The sequence below is a fragment of the Mus caroli genome, unplaced genomic scaffold, assembly GCF_978045245.1.
Source record: "Mus caroli unplaced genomic scaffold, Mus_caroli_1 scaffold_10, whole genome shotgun sequence".
Lineage (NCBI taxonomy): Eukaryota > Metazoa > Chordata > Mammalia > Rodentia > Muridae > Mus > Mus caroli.
In genome coordinates, this window is record NW_028227265.1 from 6995940 (window position 1) to 7019570 (window position 23631).

At 54.1% G+C, this 23631-nt stretch overlaps 3 protein-coding genes across 3 annotated transcripts; 2 read left to right on the forward strand and 1 right to left on the reverse strand.

Annotated features, from left to right (window-relative positions):
* The first annotated feature begins 286 nt into the window (after window positions 1-286).
* On the forward strand, window positions 287-10069 carry Mvd (mevalonate diphosphate decarboxylase). Its single transcript, XM_021170759.3, has 10 exons — window positions 287-433; window positions 3050-3120; window positions 3542-3656; window positions 3920-4066; window positions 5667-5866; window positions 6204-6278; window positions 6478-6696; window positions 7120-7235; window positions 8757-8865; window positions 9490-10069. Exons 1-10 carry the CDS (start codon window positions 361-363, stop codon window positions 9568-9570), a joined length of 1206 nt encoding a protein of 401 aa, XP_021026418.1. The 5' UTR covers window positions 287-360; the 3' UTR covers window positions 9571-10069.
* A 655-nt stretch (window positions 10070-10724) lies between these two features.
* Cyba (cytochrome b-245 alpha chain) lies at window positions 10725-19025 on the forward strand. The gene is made up of 6 exons (XM_021170660.3): window positions 10725-10876; window positions 15910-15979; window positions 16347-16421; window positions 16642-16725; window positions 17350-17431; window positions 18710-19025. The coding sequence occupies exons 1-6, from the start codon at window positions 10819-10821 to the stop codon at window positions 18917-18919; spliced, it is 579 nt and encodes a 192-aa protein (XP_021026319.1). The 5' UTR covers window positions 10725-10818; the 3' UTR covers window positions 18920-19025.
* A 1193-nt stretch (window positions 19026-20218) lies between these two features.
* On the reverse strand, window positions 20219-21886 carry Il17c (interleukin 17C). Its single transcript, XM_021171069.3, has 3 exons — window positions 21860-21886; window positions 21331-21650; window positions 20219-20488 (listed from the first exon to the last, which is right to left on the reverse strand). Exons 1-3 carry the CDS (start codon window positions 21884-21886, stop codon window positions 20227-20229), a joined length of 609 nt encoding a protein of 202 aa, XP_021026728.1. The 3' UTR covers window positions 20219-20226.
* Between the last annotated feature and the right edge of the window lie 1745 nt (window positions 21887-23631).

Consider the following 23631-nt stretch of genomic DNA (forward strand, 5'->3'; position numbering starts at 1 on the left):
GACGGTCACTCAGGCTATCCAGTGGTGCTTGTGCCAGAAGGAGGAACCTACGCAAGAAGGAGGTCTCCTGCGCCTGCGCAGATACCACCTCCTGCGCCTGCGTAGATTCCACTCCCTGAGCGGACCCCGCCCCTCGCTCGCAGCCACGAGCTTGCAGGCACCGGGGGCGGGCTCAGTGTCAGCCGCACATCATTCGATCCTGTCCATAGGCTAAAAAGTGGATCATGGGCTCGGCCTGTCGCCTATTGGACGGCACGGGAAAAGCCCGGCCAGCGGGCCAATCATATGGCAGCGCGTGAGGCTGTAGACACCGGGTAATCGGTGCTGGGCTTTCTAGTTCGGGACTCCAGCCTCTCAGTCATGGCCTCAGAAAAGCCTCAGGACCTAATGGTCACCTGCACCGCGCCGGTCAACATCGCAGTTATCAAGTACTGTGAGTGCTGGAGACAACGGTCGCTTCGGCCGGGATCGGGGCATAGAGCTGGAGGCTGTAGTCACTGGGACCCCTGGGCTCGAGGGTCGGGTTCCAGAGTAGCGGGGCTGGAAAGGGGATCCTCCAGGCTGGAATGAGGGGGAAGTTCGCCACCGTCAGATCCATGGGCACAGTGATGGAAATGGGGGTTACTACAACCAGGATCGGGGATCCTGGAAGTTGGAGACCGGGGCACAGGTGCCGGGATCGATGTGCACAAGGCTGGAGATGAGGGTCACTGCTGCCGGGATTCAGGGTCCTAGGGCTGGAGGGAAAGACCAGTGTCCCGGATCTGGAGTAGCTGGGCTGGAGAAGGCTGGAAGGGATGAAGGGGGCGTTGCCATGCAGGGATCCGAGGGGCGCTGGTGAGGGGCAGTTCTTCCTCCCTCCCTGGTGACACTTGTAAACTGGGGAGGTATTGCCGGGACCAGGGCTTCTCACCCTAGTCTCTCCCTGCTCTTCCTTCCACCGTGGTCATTTAGAAGTGGATCCACACAGCCTGTAGATTCTTGAGTTTGGCTCGTTTCAGTACACACACTCTTCTCAAGGATTATCCAGGTGGACGCAGCAGGATTTCATTGCCCACTGTTGCTTAGGCCCTAGAACAGGGGCTCTGTTGTTACCAGGAAAACTGCTGCCACATTTATGGGCAGGTTTTGGTGTGGGAGAACAAGAGTCAATTCTTCATTCTGTTAATGATCTGTGGGTCCCCTGGGTGGCAGTACCCAGCTGGTATTCCCACCAGTGCTACGCCAACCCCTAAGATTTAATTAATTTATTTAATGTATATGAGTACACTATAGTTGTGAACCTTCATGTGGTTGTTGGGGATTGAATTTAGGACCTCTGCTTGCTCCAGTCAGCCCCGCTCTCTCTGGCCCAAAGATTTATTTATTATTATAAATAATTATTATAAATAATTACACTGTAGCTATTTCAGGTGCACCAGAAGAGGGGGTCAGATCTCATTACGGATGGCTCAGTGATTAAGAGCACTGACTGCTCTTCCAGAGGTCCTGAGTTCAATTCCCAGCAACCACATGGTGGCTCACAACCATCTGTAATGGGATCCTCTAGTGTGTCTGAAGACAGCAACAGTGAACTCACATACATGAAATAAATAAATAAATCTTTTAAAAAACAAAACATAACCTTTAGCTATTGGAGGATGGGCACCACCTCTTTTATGGCAGACAGATAGATACACCTACTTTGTATGACACTTGTTCCTGCTGGGGCTCTGTAGGGTTCCTGTAGGAACCATCAGGCCTCCTCTGGAAACTGCTGGCCAGGCTGGGAGAAGCATCCATCCGCCCTGTGGATGAAGTCCAGGTGGCCTGCTGCCCTTCAGGGAGCAAAGTGTGGCACTCCCAGGCTACCAGAGCCTTGGAACGAGGGCAGGGCTGAAACAAACAAAAAGTTTGTCTCACTCAGCTGCCTGGGTTTTCTTGATGCAAGTGTTGCTGACCTGGGACCAGTGGGCAAGAAGAAACTCACATAAGTGTACCCAAAGCCAAGTCAGGCAGTGGCGGCCCACGCCTTTAATCCCAGCACTTGGGAGGCAGAGGCAGGTGGATTTCTGAGTTCGAGGCCAGCCTGGTCTACAGAGTGAGTCCAGGACAGCCAGGGCTACACAGAGAAACCCTGTCCTGAAAAAGCAAAACAAACAAACAAAAAAATAGTGTACCCAAAGCCATACACCCTAACGGTGCCTGCATCTGAGGGCCCAGGGTCTTCCTTCCTGTCTTGTATAGGGCAGCTGGGCTTCAGCCTTAGGCCATAGGGCATCCACTCTGTGTTCCTCAGAGCAGCCCTGTGGTTCCAGGAGAGCTACCTGTGTGCAGATGTCTGTCTGTAGGCAGCAAAGGGTGAAATCACCTGCCCAGTGGGTCTTTTGTTATCGCCTGGCCAAACAACTCCTAATTAGCCAAGCATGTGCAGAAGGCCCACATAAGTGTGATGCTACAAGCTAAGAGCTGCGGGCGCCCTCGGGTGTCTGCTCCTCAGGCTTTCTGGGACATTTTTTAAAAAAGATTTATTTATTATTATATCTAAGTACACTGTAGCTGTCTTCAGATGCACCAGAAGAGGGCATCAGATCTCATTATGGATGGTTGTGAGCCACTATGTGGTTGCTAGGATTTGAACTCAGGACCTCTGGAAGAGCAGTCGGTGCTCTTAACCACTGAGCCATCTCTCCAGCCCTTTCTGGGAGATTTGACTGTGCTTGGGGTCGCAGGAGTCCTGGGCAGAGGGGCCGTTCTGATTGGTACCATCTGGGACACGGTCAGGACCCGGACTCCTCTGGGCGGACAAGCAGGTGGAGGAGATAGACCACCAGCCACATAGGCACGTGGTTCCTGGCAAATGCCCTCGACTGTATCTGGGCAGTGAGAGAAAGATGGAGGAAGTGTGAGGCAGAAGTAGACTGGTCCCCTACCTCCACTGTGCTCTGGGAAGGTTCACTGAGCTTTGAGTCTGCTGCCAATTTAGGAGGTCTTCCTGAGGTGGTGTAGTAAGAGGGGGTGGAGCACTGAGGGGAGGACCAGGAACTCACTGCTTCGGTTGTTGTTTTAGGGGGGAAGCGAGATGAAGCACTGATCCTGCCCATCAACTCCTCCCTGAGCGTCACGCTGCACCAGGACCAGGTGATTGTGCTCTGGTGGCTGGAATGGGGTGACTTCTCATGGGACCATAGCTGGGCCTGTGTCCTCCTAATTCCCGTTGACCATCCAATACGCGTTAACCCTTGTCTCCTCATCCACACACAGACCCAAAGCCACAGGGCTGGTTTTACGTCCGATTCCTTTACTCAAGAGGGACCGGGTGCCCGTGGTTCTGTGGTGAGACAGTTCTCACTCGACACAGTGCAGGCCAGTACGGCTACCCTGAGGGGCTTGCCCACTTCCCTGCTGCCTAGCCAGGGCTGACCCTGGGGGCCCTTCTGACCTTCCACATGCTTGCCCAGGTGGACAGCCATACTGGCCCTAGGTAGGAGAGACCTCTTTGGCAGAAAGGGGTGCTTGGCGGGCATTTGTCCTCAGCACTGACCCTGGTTTTTCTTCCCAGCTAAAAACCACCACAACTGTTGCCATTAGCAAGGACTTCACAGAGGACCGCATCTGGCTGAACGGTCGCGAGGAGGACGTGGGGCAGCCACGGCTCCAGGCCTGCCTGAGAGAGAGTGAGTTGGGGTGACGGTGGGGTGCTGAGTGCCCGCAGGAAGCCTCTGGTAGCAGACAGAGAAGGGCTGGGGTTGGAGCACCCCAGGAGGACGTCTGTGTGAGAGTTGCTGTGCCACAGATTTTAGCCATACTCTCCCCTCTCCCAACCTCTCCCCTCTCTCAGCCTCTCCCCTCTCCCAGCCCCAGTTAAATGAGGCATCAGGAGTAGGTTCAGTGCGTCTGCCAACTGGCAAGGCCACTCACTCTGCCGTCTGCCCTGCAGTTCGCCGCCTGGCTCGGAAGCGGAGGAGCACAGGAGACGGGGACGCTCTACCCCTCAGCCTCGGCTATAAGGTGCACGTGGCGTCAGTGAACAACTTCCCCACTGCTGCAGGGCTGGCCTCCTCAGCCGCAGGCTATGCTTGCCTAGGTGGGTACCCTGGTTCTGCTCTGTGGTAGTAGGGGGTTCCCTGGACTGTCAGCATCCTGGCTATCATCTTAGGGTTCTGGTGCAGTGAAGAGACACCATGACCAAGGCAAGTCTTTTTTTTTTTTTTTTTTTTTTTTTTTTTTTTTTTTTTTTTTTTTGGTTTTTCGAGACAGGGTTTCTCTGTGTAGCCCTGGCTGTCTAGGAACTCACTTTGTAGACCAGGCTGGCCTCGAACTCAGAAATCCGCCTGCCTCTGCCTCCCGAGTGCTGGGATTTAAGGCTTGCGCCACCACGCCCAGCTCCCAAGACAAGTCTTATTTTTTTTTTTTTAAGATTTATTTATTATATGTAAGTACACTGTAGCTGTCTTCACACACTCCAGAAGAGGGAGTCAGATCTCGTTACGGATGGTTGTGAGCCACCATGTGGTTGCTGGGATTTGAACTCTGGACTTTTGGAAGAGCAGTCGGGTGTTCTTACCCACTGAGCCATCTCACCAGCCCAAGACAAGTCTTATAAAGGACAACATTTAATTGGGGCTGGCTTACAGGTTTGGAGGTTCGGTTCACTGTCATCAAGGCAGGAGCACGGCAGCATCTAGGCCAGCATGGTGCAGGAGGAGCTGAGAGTTCTACATCTTCATCAGAAGGCAGCTAGTGGAAGACTGGCTTCCAGGCAGCTAGGATGAGGGTCTTATAGCTCATACTCACAGTGACACACCCACTCCAACAAGGCCACACCTCCTAATAGTACCACTCCCTAGGGCCAATCAGATACAAACCATCACAGCTTGTTGGAGCTCCCTGTACACAGACTCTGAGTTTGGCTTTTTCCAGAATGCAGTTGACCACCAGACCCTCTATGCATTTGTGTGAGGGCCCTTCAGCTCCCAAGTGACAGAAGTGACACAAGCTACTTATCTTGAGGCATGGGGGGGGGGGGATATCCTTGGCTCCTCTCCCTACACACACCTGGAGAACTTCAAGGCCGTGGCCCAGCTTCAGGCATGGCTGCCTTCCAGCTGTCTGACCCCATGGTCAGGAGCTCTCCTCTCCCATCCGTATCTTCTCTGCTTCTTGCCTTGGGTCACTATGTGGCATCCCCAGCCCTGGCACAGGCAGCCCTCACAATGGTGAGCTTAGCCCGCATCCATCGGCTCCAGGGGTGATAACCTGTGTTGTCCTGAACTGGAGGTGTAGGTGAGCCTTGAGGCAGGATCACCTTCTCAGGAATGCTGGACTCAGGGAAGGCCCCATGCTGATGAACAGCAAGCTTACCTCATTGCCTGCCCTACTGCCTTCCCTGTGCCTCAGGCTCTCACCTGGTGGCCTTCTCATCGTCTCCTCTTCCCTCAGTGCTCCACTTGGGTGCAGCTCCTCAAAGAAACTTCCCCACCCCAGGTCCTGAGGCTGTTTGCGAGACTGACTACATTTCCAAACCCAGTACCGAGTGAAGCAAGGCAGAGCTGGGAGCTGTCGGCCCAGACGCCAGAGCCACAGCTCTGCTTTCTCATTTCCTGTGTGGTGGGGAGGGCACTCCTAGCAGAGCTGTGTAGCCCATTAACCCTTACCCTGCCTCTGTCTCTCTGCTGTACCTTCAGCCTATACCCTGGCTCAGGTCTATGGGGTTGAGGGAGACCTCTCCGAAGTGGCTCGGCGGGGCTCGGGCAGCGCGTGCCGCAGTCTCTATGGGGGCTTTGTGGAGTGGCAGATGGGGGAACAGGCCGATGGGAAGGACAGCATCGCCCGGCAGATAGCCCCAGAGTGGCACTGGCCCCAGCTCCGAGTCCTTATCCTTGTGGTAAGTAGGTGGGCATGCGGCTGGTGTGGGGATGGCTGCTTAGCAAGGGCTGCAGGGTTAGGAATGGAAGCAACGGTAGCTATGCAGACTTCACCAGGATCCTAGGCCGGTATGGGGCTAGAGAACAGACCAAGGCTGTTGGCAGTAGGTGGTGAGGTCAGGAGTGGCTCCCACAATGGCCTCGATGTGCCCCTCTTGCATGATGTCACCAGACACGTACCCACATCACCCCTCCCCGTCGAGGACTTCAGGGTTGGGGTGGCAGAGGACAGGACCAACTGATAGTCTGTGGTCCTGGGTTCACTGTGGGCCAGGCTCAGCGCTACCTTCCATTCAGGTGAGCGCCGACAAGAAGCAGACGGGCAGTACAGTGGGCATGCAGACCAGCGTGGAGACCAGCACCCTGCTCAAGGTAGGCTTGCTGGGGACGGGAGAGACCAGAGCCTTGCCCCCAAGGTGGGTCTGCAGGGTGAGGAGTGGAATACAGCAGGCAAGGTCGGGCTCCCCTGGTGGGTGGACTCCCCTGGTGGGTAGGTGGCTCCGGAGGTCCTGGGCCCAGACCTACTGCCAGAGAGTGTGCCTGCCTACACACCCACCCGCCCACCTTGCAGTTCCGGGCTGAGTCTGTTGTGCCTGAGCGCATGAAGGAGATGACCCGCTGCATCCAAGAGCAGGACTTTCAGGGCTTCGCCCAGCTGACCATGAAGGATAGCAACCAGTTTCATGCCACCTGCCTGGACACCTTCCCACCCATCTCCTACCTCAATGATACCTCCAGGCGCATCATTCAGCTAGTCCACCGCTTCAACACCTACCATGGGCAGACGAAGGTGACAGGGCATGTGGGGAGGTGCAGGCAAACGGGGCCAGCTGTGGGGAATGTGGGCGGCTGCTGCTGCTGCTGCTGCTCCCTCCCCCTGTCGCCGCTGCAGCCACCAGCATTACTGAAGAGGGTGCGGGTGGCCTCTGGGTCAGGGCCTTAGGACGACCTTGCTGACACGGCACAGACAAGCTCCACCCGACAGTTCTGGCTTGTTCTATGTTTCTGTGTCTTGCCCAATTCGAAGCCTGGTAGCCTGTCCCTGAACTCCAGGCAAAGATGACTCACACCGGGGTGCCTGGTTGATACCACTCCTTGGTTTGATTACATGGGCCCCATACAGCTCTGGGAGACCCTAGGTCCCCCAGCAGGTAGAGGGTCAGAGCCAAGGGTGCCAAGCTAAGAGCTAGAGACAGACACACTTTGGTTCCAGGTGGCATACACATTTGATGCTGGCCCCAACGCTGTGATCTTCACTCTGGAGGACACTGTGGCTGAGTTTGTGGCAGCTGTAAGACACAGCTTTCCCCCTGCAGCCAATGGAGACAAGTGAGTGTGTACCCTCCTTCCCAAATTGAGAGGCACAGAACATTCTAGAAATATATGGTAGTCACAGCACTAAGTCCAGTGCTCTCAGGCTCACGGATCATCCCGTGGGGACACAGCCACTGCACGTGCACGCGGCAACATTGAAACTCTCCTGGTAGCCACAAGTCGTGGGTATGTGAACAAATACCATATCCCCCTTCTAAGAAATGACATCTCAGCTGGGTGAGGTGCCTCACGCCTGCTCAGGAGCTCAGTCCCAAGCCAGCCTGGGCTTTTTTTTTTTTTAATTTTTTTTCTGATTTTTGGGGTTTTGTTTTGTTTTGTTTTTTTTCACGAGTTTTTCTGTGTAGCCCCACATGTGCTGGAACTTACTCTGTAGATCAGACTGGCCCCAAACATCTACTTCTGCCTCCTGAGTGCTGGAATGAAAGGTGTGTGCATCACCACCACCCAGAGAAAAACAAAAAAATTTTTTAAGGAGAATAATATCCCTGAAAGCCCAGGGGCCCTGCTTCAGTAAAAACTGACTTGAGCTTTATTTATTTATTTAAACTATTTTAAGACTTTTTTTTTAATGTGTCTGAGTATTTTGCCTGCGTGAATGTTAATGCTGGGGCTGGTGAGATGGCTCAGTGGTTAAGAGTGCTCTCCCGGAGGTCCTGAGTTCAAATCCCAGCAACCACATGGTGGCTCACAACCACATGTAATGGGATCCGACGTCCTCTTCTGCTGTGTCTGAAGACAGCTGCAGTGCACTCACATACATAAAGATAACTAATTAAATCTTTAAACAACAACAAAAAAGTTAGTTCTCCATGTGTGCGCAGTACCCTTAACAGCCAGAAGAGGGCATCATAGCCACCAGAACTGGAGTCACACAAGGTTGTGGGCTGCCATGTAGGTGCTGGGCATCTGAACCGGGGTTCCCTGCAAGAGCACCGAGTGTTCTCAGTCTCTGAGCCACCGCTCTAGCCCACAGTGAGTTTTACTAGGAAATCAGTGCATGAGGCACTCTGATGCGCACGTTTGGTACCTCATAAATTTGAAGTGGGGGATTTAAGCAAAGCCCCAGTTTCTTCCATACCGAACAAGTCTGAACCTGTGAGTGTGTGGTTTCTTCTTTTTGTTTTGTTTTGTTTTTTTTCGAGACAGGGTTTCTCTGTGTAGCCCAGGCTGTCCTGGAACTCACTTTGTAGACCAGGCTGGCCTCGAACTCAGAAATCCGCCTGCCTCTGCCTCCTGAGTGCTGGGATTAAAGGCGTGCGCCACCACGCCCGGCTGAGTGTGTGGTTTCTTGTCTCTTCCTGTCACCGTTCTATCTTCTGAGACTGGTCTGAATGTGTGGGCCACTTCTCCATCTTCTCATGATCCCCCCCAAAAAAACCCCCAAAAAATCCCTCCCTCCTAGTAGACCCCTGCGCTCTTCACCCGCACCATCCCCAGCCCACCGTGTCTGAGGAGCTGCCCTTCTGGGCTTTCCATGCACAACCTCATGAATATGTTTCTGCCTTCTTCCCCTAGGTTCCTAAAGGGGCTGCAGGTGGCACCTGTTCTTCTCTCTGATGAGCTGAAGGCTGCGCTGGCGGTGGAGCCCAGCCCTGGTGGGGTCCAGTACATCATTGCCACTCAGGTGAGGCCAGTACACACGGCAGGCACCCCCTTACCTGCCGGAGGGAGGGCCCAAGCCTCCCCCACTGTGTCTCTGGCCAGAGGCAGAAGCCCACATCAGCCACGGCACGGAAGTAGCCACATGGCATTCTTAGGCTCAGAGTCATTGGACACTGTCTGGTTTACTCATTTCCCCTCAGTGGTCATTTAGGGACAACTCGTAGAGGAGAGCAGGGGCAGGATGTGAGGGTTAGGTACTCTGGACAAAAAGATGATAAAAAGCAGTCACTTGCCAGGAGAGGTAGATGTTGGGGTCCCCAAGACTTTGCCCTCAGGATGTACCCCACCACAAGCAGGCCAGCATCCCCACGTCTCCTGATCCTGCTCAAAGAGGCTCACTCTGAGTCCCTCCTTTCACACGAGATGAGGGTCACTAAGATCCCCACAATCTAGCCCAGCCAGGGTAAGGACCCCCGGGCAGCTTGAGAGGCTCATCCTGCGCAAGCTGATGTGGACTTACCATGAAGGGAGCCACCCGTCTCACCCCCCAATCTAATCCTGCCTTAGAGTCTCTGGCCTGTAAAGTCTCCGGAGCAGCGGCTTCTGCCGCACCCCATGACTGGACACTGATTTTTCTCCCCCCCAGGTGGGACCAGGACCTCAAGTCCTAGACGACACTCATGATCATCTGCTAGGCCCGGATGGACTGCCACAACGGGACCTTTGACCTCTTCCACGTCCAGTGCCATTTGGAGAAAGGGGTTGCTCACTGGAACTCGGGAGCTGGCCTGCTGGTCGGCCTCTCCTCAAGGGTTGCTTGATGATGGGTTATACTGGGGGATGTCGAGTGTGATGAGCAGCCATCTAGGCGATCACGGGAACCCCTTTCAAGTGCCTCCGGTTCCCCGCTGGTTTCTGAAGGGCTAGCTGACCCACTCGATGGACCTTCCTGCACTCCAGACAGCAGCTCATTAGGGATGGGGAGTCGGTGTCTCCCTCCACCCCCCAAGATGCTCTGAGGGCCTCAGTAACCATCTAACCATGATGGCTCAGACAGCGGTGCCTCTCTGCTGAGACTCAGGCCACAGTTTCTTTATAAAGCCTTCTGGTGAGGGTAGGGGCTGTAGAGCCCACGGGTAGGGTCCATTGTGTGTGTGGGTGCCTCATGAGGGTGCAGTCAGTGGACCTGAGGACCACAGGAATAAAGTGTGCTGTTGCTGCCTGCCTGCCTGTGTGGACTGTGCTTTCTTCTTCCTAAACCAGCGCTTTAGGGGCTCTGGTCTACTGATCAGTTACTGATCTGCCGGGTCCCACCCGCCATTGAGTTCAGTCTTATTTCCCTATGTAGTGGAGAGGTGCGGGCTGAAGTGGGTCCTGCCAGGAACACTTCCCACTGCCCACAAGCCAGCCCCCGGTACCCACCCCGTCCCCCCACCCCCGTGAGAGTCTCCTGCCACCTTGTGACCACCCAGCATACATGCGACAGCTGCTGGAGCTGGTCTAGGCCAGAGAAAAGAGACAACAGAACAACGGTATTCTGGTGTTCTGTCCCCTGCTTTCTGGGTTTTCCCAGCCTTGCACACTATGGTCCCCCACCCCCACCCCGTAGTCATGTGACCCAGGACACACCTGCCCCAGCTCACAGTGGGTCGGAAGTAACCTCATCGCCTTTTAGGGAGCAACCTTTATCTGATAACTAGAGGAGCAGGTGGATGAACTGACTTACGCCTCTGGCCCTGGGGGTACGGTCACAAGTCACAAGCAGTCACAAGTGACCCTGGTACATTCCAGCTGGAGAGAGACGTCGATGGGGAGACTGTCCCACCCACCAAGGCTCAAAGGGAAGGTGCAGAGGAGGCCTCTGGGGCATAGCCCGAAAGGGCGGGGCCTGAGCAGGGGGCGGGCCGATCAGTGAGGACTGCAGAGTGGGCTGCAGAGTTGGACCGGGCGGCTGCGTGTGCGCAGGGTCCTCATCATGGGGCAGATCGAGTGGGCCATGTGGGCCAACGAACAGGCGCTGGCGTCTGGCCTGAGTGAGTGAGGTGGGCTGCGGGTGGAGGGGTTGCTCAGGACCCATGGGGCACCGCGGGGCACCGCGGGGGAAGGAGGGTTCTGGATGGTTCTGCGGACCTCAAAGCGCGGATCCTCGGAGAGACCTACCGGGGCCTCGGGGCTCAGGACGGGCGGTGGCCGCTGCAGGCCGTGCTCAGCCGCCTGTTCTAGAGGCGACCCCGCCCTGCACCCTGTTGGATCCGCGCTGGGACCTCGGAGGAGGAAGTTGCTTACAGCTGGGGAAGAGCATTCACTCGGTGGTTTCCCGCCTGGTTAGGAAAACCCCCGGAAGACCCTCTTCTGCACACAGCCCACTTGGCCTGGAGTTGGGACTCTGGCCTTGGGGTCACTCGGGCTCCCGCTTCTCCCGGAGGGGCCTGGGATAGGAGCTAAGCTCATCCTAGAGGAGCAATCGGCTCCATCCCACAAGCAGAGTGTGCGCAGAAACTTTCACAAGAGTCAGGACACCACTGAGAGGGATCTTAGCCCTGATGGCCTGCCGAGTTAAGATGCAGGACACTAGCCTTTAGTCAGGTTGACACTGGCCGTGGCTTGAACAGTTCAGATTGTCTGGGAGGTTTGCCAAGGGGCAGTGGGACCCCTGGGCTTCACTGTACCAGGAAAGGAACCCAATAGACCAGACCAGGAGCATCAGGCCTGAGACTAGAAACTGCAGACATGCCTCAAAGCCGAAGGTAGCCAGGAAAGACCTGCAAGGGCAGGGAGGATGGCCCAGACACACTTCCACTCACCCGGGAATAGCACATAGGAGAGGTGATAGAGAAATCAACGCCAGCCCACGCTGGAAGCTCCCTTGGAAGGCCTTGCAATCCCAACCTTTTGAAAATGGTGCCCCTCCCCCACCTGCAGTTTCCCTTCTTTACCCTTCCCAGCCTCCTGCCAGTGGTGGTTTGTCCTGTGAACACTACGGACAGTTTCAAAAGTTACCTCCAGGAAGTGGGGGTGCCAGACACACCTAGGGTGGGAAGACCTGGCGAGCGCTGTCCATGCTGAGCCACCCAGTGTCTCCTGTCCTCGTGTGTGCTAAGGTCTCTATGTACTGCCTCAGCTAATTGTTCAGAGTGTCCAGGCTGACACAAGTGTCCTGTGCTGAGAAGTCACAGGCTGTGGCCACTTACTTTCTCCACCGAGTGTGACTTCTGCTAATCAACAGGGATGTACTTTGTTTCATTTTGTTTTTTTTAACGTTTTATTTTTTCAGAATGTGTGTGTGTCTGGCCATGTGCATAACTTTGCAGACAAAGGCTAGAAGAGGGTATTGGATCCCATGGAGCTGGTGTTACATACGGGTGGCTCTGAACTGCCTGATGCGGGTGCTGAGAACCACACTCAGGTCCCTTCCAGAGCAACCCTCGCTCTTAATCCCTGAGCCATCTCTCCAGCCCCCTGTTTTGTTTTTTTCTAAATCACAGAAAATTCCATCTGTTCTGGCTCCAACTCAGGACAAAAGCCCGTTTCTGACTGCCGAGTCCCCGCTGGTCTCCTGGGCTCTTCCTGCCTTCCTTGCTAGGTTGCTCCTTCTCTGTCTCTGAGTTTCCTGAATGTGCAAGGGGCCTTTTTGCACAATTGGCTGGGGTCACAGCTGATGCCTCCCTTCCAGTCTTGACTCAGATGCCACCTGCTGAGACATCAACCTCAGATAGTGGGCTTCCCTGGGACTGAACCCTCTGTTACAGTGTATCACTTCAGCAAGCCAGGGGCTTGAGAATCAGTCCTTGGGTCTCCCTGTCGGGTAAAGAATGACCCCTCCCACTCATGGTGGGCAGCTTAGCAGAAGCTCACAGTGAGGACATGAGTCCCTAAGGACTATGGGTAGCAGGCGGAGTGAATGTGTGACACAGCACCCTTCCCTCCTGCAGAGTGCACCCTTAATGCTGACCAGCAAAACAGGAAGGTTAATATGTAGCCGTTTCAAGCCCAGCATAGCAAAACACCAATACGATTTAAAGGGTGGGAGAGGGACCTGGAGTCTGGGGATGTCCAGGACAGCATGGAAGCTTTTCCTGAGGCTGCTCCAGGGTCTTTGTACTGAAGAAGGCAGGAGTCACCACCCTAGCAAGATTGTCATAGAGGGACTTGTCAGTCCCTCCAGCTGCCAAGAGCTGTTGCTGCCAAGGGTCAGGCAGAAAAGATCCCAAACAGCCAAAGCCTGAGACCTGGGCCTGAGGAGGTTGTAGGGGTGAGGCTGCCTCCACCCACAGATGCAGAAACTAGAGACCTCAAGTAGGCCCATGGGCGGCTGTGGGATATACACCCTATTGGCATGAGGTCACACTCACCGTTTGAGGAAGTGAACCCTGTGAGGAGTCGGCACCCACTGGGCAGGGGGACCCGTGTTCTTGAATGTCAAAGGAGATAAATGGCCACCTGGATCTGAGAAAGGGAATTTTGTAGACACACACCGATCAGCTCTTGGTGGTAGTGGGTACACCGAGGATGTACCACCCTGAGGAAGGAAACAGAAGGAAGCCAAGAGGAACCACACAGACGTGGAGCTTCCTACACAGAAGTTGTGTCATACGTTGTACAAGAAGGGCGAGCATGTGAGACGCTGAGTTCCCCAGTGTGGGGGAGGGCTTGGAGGCTTCGCAAGCACTGCCCAGAGACGAGGAGACTTTAGGCTGAAGAGAAAAAGAAGTCTTTTTTTTTTTCCCAGAATGAATGGAAACAAATCCCTCCTTGGATCCACGAAAGTGAAATTAGACAAAGAGGGAGAAAGTCATGGGTTACTACCAGGCTAGAGTTCCCAGACTTATCGTGGATGCCAGGAGACGGTGCAGTGATAATTGGATATTGAGCAAAGAATACATCTCCGCTGGCAAGATCCTGCTGCGTTTCAGCTACCGGGCCTCTGTGCTGTGGTGGCTAGCGGATGTTGCCGTAGCGAGAGGGAAACTGAATCCAGAGATGGAGCTGATGGTCGAGAGAGAGAGGACAGAAACTGCCAGATGAGAAACAAGTTAGGGAGCAAAAGCAAAGCGGAGCTTCCTGGGGTCCACCCACAGCCGCGAGGAATCTTGCGATAAGTAGCCTTAAAGATCTGGGAGAATTAATTTTCAAATGTCAGGACAGGAAAGAGAAGAGCTTGACTCTGCGCGTTTCTGTTTGAAAAGTAGCAATGATACCTCTCACTGTACCTTTGAAAGTCCTTGCTAAAACACATATATTTTTTTACTAAAAACTTTATTGGGTAAAACTTAATTTTTTTTTCTTATTGTTTGAAACAGAGTGTGGGCCTGAAATCTGTGATCCTTCTGTCTTACCCTCAAGGGTATTGGGATCCCACACATGGCCACACCTAGCTGAAAAACAATACTTTGGACGAGTGGCCGGAGTTCTTAAACATTGACCCATCGCTCCAGCTCTTCTATCTTTTTAAGATTTATTTATTTTATGTATAGGAGTACACTGTAGCTGTCCTCAGACACAGCAGAAGAGGACATCTGATCCCATTACAGATGGTTGTGAGCCATCATGTGGTTGCTGGGAATTGAACTCAGGACCTCTTCCAGAGCAGTCAGTTCTCTTAACCACTGAGCCATCTCTCCAACCCCTCTCCAGTTCTTTTGTAACCAAAATCTTCAGATGTTTCTTACACTTGGTGTGTCACGAATCTCCCTAAAACTACAACACAGGCTCCTTCTAGCTTTTATTTGCTTACCTGTTTGTTTTGAGATAGGCTTTCAATTCAGGCTGGTCTCAGATTCACCAAGTAGCAGATGATGACTCTGAATTCCTGGCCCTCCTACAGTCATCTCCTGAGTACTAGGATTCTGGGGACTCATGTATCCCAGCCACTCCTGGAGCATACTGTGTAAGCGAGGCTGGCCTTGAACTCATGGTCTTCCTGCCTCCCCCTTCCAAGTGCTGAGATTACATGCAAGTACACCATGGCCAGCGTATGCAGCCCTGGGGGTTGCACTGAGGACTTTGTGCGTACTAGGCAAGCCCCCCACCAACCCAGCCACGTCTCCAGCCTTTGCTTGTTTGTTCATTTGAGGCACAATCATGCTGGGCAGTGGTGGCACACGCCTTTAATCCCAGCACTTGGGAGGCAGAGGAAGGCAGATTTCTGAGTTCGAGGACAGCCTGGTCTACAAAGTGAGTTCCAGGACAGCCAGGGCTACACAGAGAAACCCTGTCTCGAAAAACCAACTAAAACAGAAGAAGAGGGGGAGGAGGGTGGTCCACGCCTGCAACCCAAGGTCCACGCCTGCAACCCAGACATATGGGGCGAGGAGTTCCAGACCAGCCAGTAGCAACAACAACAGAGTGAGCCCCTGATTATTTACAGAGCACCTCACTTCAACTTCATGTGAGCTAAAGACATAGATGCAAGAACTTCCTGAAATGAGGGAGGTTGTCTGTTGTGTGGTTCCGGGGTGGGGATGGGTGTGGGGACCCAACCATAACGTTAGCTCGTGTAATTCTACTGTAACGAAGTCTTGGACGGGCTGCCTGAGACATTAGTGGGGGTGAGGGTAGCATAGTACTGCAGGAAAGCTCCCCTCTCCCTCCACCTCTCTTCCCCCTGTCCCTCCTCCCCCCAACAGGGTTTCTCTGTAGCCCTTGCTGTCCTGGAAGTCCCTCTGTAGACCAAGCTGGCCTTGGTCTCACAGACATCTGCCAGCCTCTGTCTCTTGAGTATTGGGATTGAAGGTATAATGCCACCAGCGCCCAGCTATACCCTCTCAACCCTGACCCTGGACAGGGATGGAACCCAGAAATGTGCTACTTACAAAAGGACCAGGAAGTAACAGCACAGCTGGAAAGAGTTGACGTTCCAACCAGGGCGTAGCACTGGACAGCTATGGTGGAGTTCAGCTTGCTGCGGCTACCTCCCTGAGTGTCCTCTCTGTCCCTGAACCCCTTGCTGCACAGTGCTCTGCTCCAGTAGGCAGAGAATTGGAGGTGGTCCCAAGCCCAGGGCAAGCTCAAGCTGGCTCACGCCTGCAGCAGGTGGCACATCCTAACCACCTCTCTCAATCCTTAGTTCTCATCACCGGGGGCATCGTGGCTACTGCTGGACGTTTCACACAGTGGTATTTCGGCGCCTACTCTATGTATCCTTCTACTGGGGACCAGGAAGGTGGGGTGATGGGAGTGCTGTCAGCATGAGCACATCAGTTCACAGAGTGCTACACATAGACTGACCACAGCCTCCAGAGGCAGGACCAGCTCCGTCTGCAGCTTTAGAGTCCAAGGCCCAGGGCTGGATGCCCCCTTGCCAAAGGCCACAGACGGGGTTCAGGCAAATGTGGAGCTGAGGCTGAAGATCCCAAGGTTTGGACTGGAGTCCATTGCCCCTCTGTCCCACCCTGCTGCACAGTAAACTAGGCTCCTAGGCCAGGGCCTGAGAACAGATGAGGCAGAGGGCAGGTATGGGGCAGCGGCCTAGGCCTAGCGTGGCTTTCCTTAACCTCACCGCAGCGCTGCAGGTGTGCTCATCTGTCTGCTGGAGTATCCCCGGGGAAAGAGGAAAAAGGGGTCCACCATGGAGCGATGGTAAGTCATTCCTACCCAAGAGGCCTGGGGACCTGCCCCATGCACCCACTTGTCCAGAGCTCCCAGCCCAAGGCCTGCCCAGTTGCCAGGCTCAGGAGGAAAAGGAGTTGCCCAGGAGGAAAAGGACCCATAACCCTGGAAGGGGACAGATAAGGAGTGACAAGGGCTTGTTGGTGTGATTGGTGCTGACCCTTTGATGTTTTGTCTTCCCGCTGTCTAGTGGACAGAAGTACCTGACCTCTGTGGTGAAGCTGTTCGGGCCCCTCACTAGGAATTACTACGTCCGGGCTGCCCTCCACTTCCTGTGAGTCCCTCTGTCCATCCCCATGGGTCTATAGCTTGGACAGGAAGGTATCGCCCAGCCAGCCAAGCCTCTTCTTCATTGAAGTTTATCCAGATAGAAAAGCTCAGCTTTGGGGCTGGAGAGATGGCTCAGCAGTTAGGAGCACTGACTGCTCTGGAAGAGGTCCTGAGTTCAATTCCTAGCAACCACATGATGGCTCACAACCATCTGTAATGGGATCAGATACCCTTTCTTCTGGGGTGTCTGAAGACAGCTACACTGTACTCATATAAAACAAACAAATAAATCTTAGAAAAAGAAAAAGAAAAGCTTTTAGAGAGGCCCCAAACCTGCAGTGCACACCAAGCCTAGCACCTGAGCCACAGGTGCTGTACTGCAGTTTGGGGACACACCTATATGGCCACACTCCAGCTCGGGCCTTTTCCCCAGCAAGATGTCTGTGGCTTGAATCAAAGGACACATCATCACAGAGAGTAGCTTCTACGAACCCCAAGCTGGACCTGATGAGAGCTAGCCTCTGCTCATCCCCTGTCCAGGGCCCCGGGGAGGGAATCTCCCTTTGAGACTGTGTGACCAGATGCCCTCTGACTGCTATCTGTTTGCTTCCTCCTGTCATGCCTCAAGGTTGTCGGTGCCTGCAGGCTTCCTCCTGGCCACCATTCTGGGGACCGTCTGCTTGGCCATTGCCAGTGTGATCTATCTGCTGGTAAGTGGCTGCCCTCAATGGTCTGCCTCCCTCCTGCACCCACCCTTGTGCCCTTGGTGCCCGTGGCTCTTGGAGCAGCTTTCTCGCTCCCATTGGCTGTGTTGAATGCTCCTCTGCTGTATCCTGGGCACTTCCCTGATGAAGCTGTACTGTGGCTCAGAGAAGCAGCGTGGTTGGTCCAGGTCATACCTCCAAGCCTCCATGTGGGCCCATGGCTCATCCAAGCCTGCCTGAGTTTGGGTGGTGTTAGGTGGACTTCCCAGGAGCTCATGACACAGAAGTACCTATTTTATTTATTTTTATTTTTATTTTGAGAGGAAGAACAGGGTCTCATGTAGCCCAGACTAGCCTCAAACTGGCTCTGTAGTTGAAGATGGCTTTGAACTCCTGATCCTCCTGGTCCTCCGGCTTCCGTCTCCTGATGCTGGGATGACAGATATGTGCTGCTTCAGCTGGCCTAGTTTGTGTTCATTACAAGGCTTCTCTGTTCTAAGGTCATACAAATATCTCCCTGTGTCCTCTTCTGCCAGCTCCATCCTTACCATCTGGATAAAATATTTTGGCTTGTTGGTTAGAAGGTGTAGCCACAGGTGTGTGCTCACAGGTGCGTGCTCACAGGTGCGTGCTCACAGGTGCGTGCTCACAGGTGCATGCTCACAGGTGCGTGCTCACAGGTGCGTGCTCACAGGTGCGTGCTCACAGGTGCGTGCTCACAGGTGCGTGCTCACAGGTGCGTGCTCACAGGTGTGTGCTCACAGGTGCGTGCTCACAGGTGCGTGCTCACAGGTGCGTGCTCACAGGTGTGTGCTGTGCTGCAGACTTTCTATCTCTTGAGCATTGTGGGATACGAAATCAATCTGTCAATTGATTCGTTCTGGCTTTTTGAGACAGGGTTTCTCTGTGTAGCTTTGGCTGTCTTAGAACCCACCCTCTAGACCAGGCTGGCCTCGGACTCAGAGATCCGCCTGCCTCTGCCTCCCAAGTGCTGGGATTAAAGGCGTGCGCCACCACTATTCAGCATTTTTTAAAAAGAATTGTTTATTTATTTTACATATATAAGTACACTATTCCTGTCTTCAGACACACCAGAAAAGGCCATCAGATCCCATTACAAGTGCTGCCATGTGGTTTCTGGGTATTGAACTCAGGACTTCTGGAAGAGCAGCAGTCAGTGCCTCCTAACTGCTGAACCATCCCTCCAGCCCCAACCCTTGTCCACTTGGAGTCCCTGGGGACAGTAAGCAGCTTGAACCATAACATAGCCCCGCTCTGTCCCAGGCAGCCATCCGAGGTGAGCAGTGGACTCCCATTGAGCCTAAACCCAAGGAGCGGCCACAGGTTGGAGGCACCATCAAACAACCACCTACCAACCCCCCACCCCGGCCACCCGCGGAGGTCCGGAAGAAGCCGAGTGAGGGTGAAGAGGAGGCAGCCTCAGCTGGAGGACCCCAGGTTAACCCAATGCCAGTGACGGATGAGGTCGTGTGACCTTCAGTGGCTGTCTACAGCTCCTGCTTGAGTTTCTGTGGAGTTGTCCCCCCCGCCCCCCGAGGGTGGTGTTGCTCGCTGTAATAAACATGATTAATAGCTGGCACGGACAAGAAGTTCTCCATATGAGGCTGGGGGAGGGACTGTGGTCAGCAATGGATGGAACACACTCCCTGACCTGTTTGGTGACCGGAAGGCCAGTCATGGAAGGCCTGGTGACTGCCCAGTGGACCCTGGGTGGGCTCATGTTTACAAGTGAGACCCTGAGCCTAGTCCAAATCTGGTTCTTCCAAAAGCTGTGGGCACCCAGTCCCCTCCACCCAGTGGAGTCAGAGTACAGGGTGCTACCCTGGTGGCTCCTGGCTCTAAGTGGGAGTTTAAGTCTCCAGTTTGGCTTCACAGCCCTGGGTCCCCATTGGGGAAAAGACAGGTCCATGCTGGAAAGGTCTGTTGTGGCGGTGACTGTCTTGATGCAGGGGGTCATTCCTGGGGATTAGCCTCAGGCAGAGATGGTGTTGTCTGAACGGTCAAAATAATAACAAAGACTGGCGGGGGGGGGGCACAATGTGGCTTTGAGGGACTGCCTGGGACTTCAGCTACCTCCCATAGAAAGGTAGAGACCCAGGCCTGATGGCTCTACCGAGCCCACCTGTTCAAGCCCCGCCCTACCACAGCAGGACCCACTCAACCTCAGGAAAGGAATTTGGGGCTTTCGTTACCCTCTGAGCCCACTCGGTGGACGGGACCAGGCGAGCAGAAAAACGGACTGGTAGGGGTAAATGAAGGAGACACTGAACTGTGTTAGTTTAATAACAGTTAAAATAAATAATTGTTGAAAAACAGATACTGAAGGGTTTCATCAGACAGAAGCCAGGGCTCTGTGGTGACACAGACGCAGCCTCCCATCTCCTTCCCGCTCACTGTTGCTAGAGATTCAAGGAGAGAAAGCCAGTTCCTTCGGGCCCATCCCACCATCTGGCTTCCCTGAAGCTCACTGTGTAGACCAGGCTGTCTGAGGACCTGTGGCAACCTTCCAGCCTCTGCTTAGGATTCCTGGTGTGATTTATACCACGCCCAGCTTTCCCTCTGGTGACAGGGTTAGCTAAGTGGTCCTTCTAGATGTGGCCCGGATCAGGGCAGTGGTTATGGGTCACAGGGCAAAAGCTGGGCATAGCTTCTGCTTCTCTTGAGTCAATAAATAATAAATAAATACACATAAATAGAAGGCGTCCTCCTCTGTGGAGGTGCCTGGAATGCCTGTCCTGGAAGGATTGTGATGCGCCACAGTGGGGCCACGACAGAAGTCATCACTGTGTAGACCTGGGAAGAACGCAGGTGCAGCCGACAGGCACGCGGATGAACTCGGTGTGGAAGGCGAAGGATCCTGGCGTAGGGTCCGTCGTGCCGTCTCGGGAGCAGGGCTGTCGCCGTAGTACCAGCAGGCTCTGAAGCAGCTGCACCGAGTTCAGGGCAGCTGTCTCACGGCCCGTCTTGGCGTTGATGCATCCACGACACAAGCATTCTGCCACCGCCAGCTTCTGTGGGTAGCGGTTCTCATCTGTGTCAATGCTGTGGGGAGGGAACCATGAGAATGTGTACTCGGGCTCTACCCAGAGCCACTCTGAGCTTCCACAAGCAGCTCGCAGCTCGGTGGGCTGGGCATCCCTCTTCCCTCCATTTTTTTTTGTTTTTAATGTGGATGCGGGGGATTTGAACTCAAGTCTTCATGCTTGCCAACTAAATGCTCTTATGCAGTGAGCCATCTCCTCAGCCCTCCCGCTTCCCTCCTTGGAGCTCTACTGTCCTGCGACTGCGCCCCGCTTGCTCTAGAATTTGTAGTCTGAGAATGTGAATGCTACAGACAAAATGGTGCAGGCACTGAGCAGGCTGGCATTCTGTTAATGCTTGATAAGCGATGTTACCTGCATTCCTCCATGGCCTCTGAGAATGTAGAGGCAGGGGCTTTAGTGAGGGCTCTGGTCTCACTTAGCTCAAGCCTCAGCTGCTTCTTCTTCTTTTTTAATTAGCCGAGTCTCTCTCTCTCTCTCTCTCTCTCTCTCCTCTTTCTTCCTTCTCGCCTCACTTGCTCCGGCCCAAAGATTTATTTATTTATTATATGTGAGTACACTGTAGCTGTCCTCAGACACACCAGAAGAGGGCATCAGATCCCATTACAGATGGTTGTGAGCCACCATGTGGTTGCTGGGATTTGAACTCAGGACCTCCAGAAGAGCAGCCACTGCTCTTAACCGCTGAGCCATCTTTCCAGCCCCGCAAGCCCCAGCTTCTTAGGGGAACATGTTTTTAGAGGTTGGGGTGAGTGTGCACACTGAACAGACAATGATCTAGGGCTCTGGAGTGGAAATAAAGTCCCCCCACACCCCCACCAATGGGGACCCCATCACCCTCACCGATATCTCCATGGTGAGATGGAGCGCTCGTGAGTGTCAGCTTCCAGCACCTCCTCCGGCCGCAGCACGGGGCACTGTGTTCCAGCTAGAGGTCCTTCATGCTGTCTCCTGTGGCCCGTGGCCTCCAAACTGGCCACCAGGGCCACAGGGAGGGCCTGCTCCCACCTGGCACTTCGAGTTAGCAGGTGTGGAGGAGCCTGGCCGTGAGACAATTCCTCAGCAGAATAGCACCGCAGGGTCCTATGGCTTCGGGGTTTCCCCCAGGATGGGGGATCTTGGTGGGTCATCCCAGTAGGCAACCAGGCTAGAAGCAGGAGACTCTGTGGAGCAAGGCAGGTGCATGGTTAGGGGAAGCCCAGAGAACACCCATTTCCTCCCAAGGTTGCCTGTTCTCACTGAAAAGATGGGGTTTAGATTTCCCTTTGTAGGTGGGCAAATAGGCTTAGCCTAAAGACATCCCAAAAGGCCCCGCCATCCACCCCTCTGGGATAGGCTGTCATCATGAGGCTGGGAAAGGCACCAGGCTCACCATCACAGTGACGGTGACGGTGGCCATGGCAGCAGACATGGAGCAGCCTCACACCTGGCGATGGTCCCAGTGCTGTACCCGGTGAAGCCTGGCTGTGTGCTTTATACCTGGGGCCACACCTGGGGAAAATCCGGCACTGCTTCCTCCTCTGGGTCTGTCCCTTTGCATCACAGAGTTATCCAGCTAGGTCCTGAGAACAGCCCGGGCCCTGCCCTGGCCACACCTACCCCGGCGTCACAGATACTTCGGAGCCCCTGCAAGGCAACCTTTCTCCCCAAAGATCTGACCCAGTGGAATGCCCAGGAGCGCACAGGGCCCTGCCTGGCAGGACACTCTGGAACCAGGAACTAGGGCTTTCAGCCAAGCAGTTCTCAGCAGCTCACTGCTTTGATTTGTGTCAGTTCGGCTGTTTGAACTCAGGGACTCTGGGGCTGGCACTGGGGGACTTACGTGCTATGTCCTGCCTGCCATGAGTCTATAAGGTTCCAGGCCCTGGACCAGTGGATGGACTTGGAGGTTGTGCTTCCTGCCTAAGGTCACCATGCACCACCACCCTGTGGAGGCTAGGGAATGCCCTTAGGCTTGATCTGGGACCCTACAAGTTTATAATAATAATAATAAATAATAATCCTTTTGTGTGAGCTAGGTATGTTGGCACTTGCCTTTAATCTGAGCACTCAGGAGGCAGAGGCAGGCAGATCTTTGTGAGTTTGAGGCCAGTCTGGTCTACCGAGTGAGTTCCTGGACAACCAGGGCTACATAGAGAAACCCTGTCTCAATAAATAACAACAAGCAAACAAGCAATAACAAACAAAACAAACAAACAATAAACCACCCCAAAAACCAAACAATGTGGATGAGTGTTTTGTCTGCACATATGTGCCTGGTACCCACGGAGGCCAGGAGTGGACCCTTGATCTCCTAGAACTGGAATCATGGCTGTAAGAACACCCAGTGCTTTTAACTTCTGAACCCTACCCTCTCTCCAGACCCTCTCCAACAATTGTTTTTTTTTTTTTTTTTCTTCGAGACAGGGTTTCTCTGTGTAGCCCTGGCTGTCCTGGAACTTACTTTGTAGACCAGGCTGGCCTCGAACTCAGAAATCCACCTGCCTCTGCCTCCCAAGTGCTGGGATTAAAGGCGTGTGCCACCATTGCCCGGACTGTCCTGGGTTTTGCTAGACTCTGAAATGTCCAACTCTTGGGATGGAGCCAGGCAGTATCAGCCTTTATACTTCGAAGCAGTGTCAACCTGAGTGCAGGGGCTGTGGTGTAGCATCTGTTGTGGCCCAGCCCCAGAACCAAGGAGGCACATCAGGGCACCCTACAAATGACAACTCAATTCGATGAAGGGGCGGCTCTGCTCACAGACTTGAAAGGCCACCGCGAGGGCAGTGTCATGCCGCCAGCTGGCTGGAGTCAGTTGAATCACTGGAGGCTGAAAGTGTGGCTGTCACCAGATTCACAGAGTGCCAGGCTCCCAGCCTGCTTCCAGAATCTGGGATGGACACTCCCAGCCCCTCCCATTACATGGAACAATGCCAGGTGGGGCTGAGACTGGCTAAATGAGCCAAGGAAGCCTCCTCTGAAGTGTCCTTAAGGGTCCTGAAGCTGGGGCTGAGGTGTTGTGCAAAGCCCAGCCCTAGGTCCCTTGCCAACCAGCCTGCTGATCTCCAGCTTCTCCCTGGCACACACACACGCCCACTGACATGCACTTAAACACCCACACATACAGATGGAGCTGTAGGGCTCCAGGTTCTTGGAGAATACTCT

Excerpts from the sequence above, each read along its gene's own strand:
- Mvd (XM_021170759.3), top strand. The coding sequence starts at position 361 with ATGGCCTCAGAAAAGCCTCAGGACCTAATGGTCACCTGCACCGCGCCG. Across the intron at positions 3,121-3,541 it reads TCACGCTGCACCAGGACCAG|CTAAAAACCACCACAACTGT; the intron begins GTGATTGTGCTC and ends TTTTCTTCCCAG. Across the intron at positions 7,236-8,756 it reads CCTGCAGCCAATGGAGACAA|GTTCCTAAAGGGGCTGCAGG; the intron begins GTGAGTGTGTAC and ends TTCTTCCCCTAG.
- Cyba (XM_021170660.3), top strand. The coding sequence starts at position 10,819 with ATGGGGCAGATCGAGTGGGCCATGTGGGCCAACGAACAGGCGCTGGCG. Across the intron at positions 10,877-15,909 it reads GGCGCTGGCGTCTGGCCTGA|TTCTCATCACCGGGGGCATC; the intron begins GTGAGTGAGGTG and ends CTCAATCCTTAG. Across the intron at positions 15,980-16,346 it reads TATTTCGGCGCCTACTCTAT|CGCTGCAGGTGTGCTCATCT; the intron begins GTATCCTTCTAC and ends ACCTCACCGCAG.
- Il17c (XM_021171069.3), bottom strand. The coding sequence starts at position 21,886 with ATGGCCACCGTCACCGTCACTGTGATG. Across the intron at positions 21,651-21,859 it reads CCGTCACCGTCACTGTGATG|AGTCTCCTGCTTCTAGCCTG; the intron begins GTGAGCCTGGTG and ends CTTGCTCCACAG. Across the intron at positions 20,489-21,330 it reads ATCTCACCATGGAGATATCG|CATTGACACAGATGAGAACC; the intron begins GTGAGGGTGATG and ends CCCTCCCCACAG.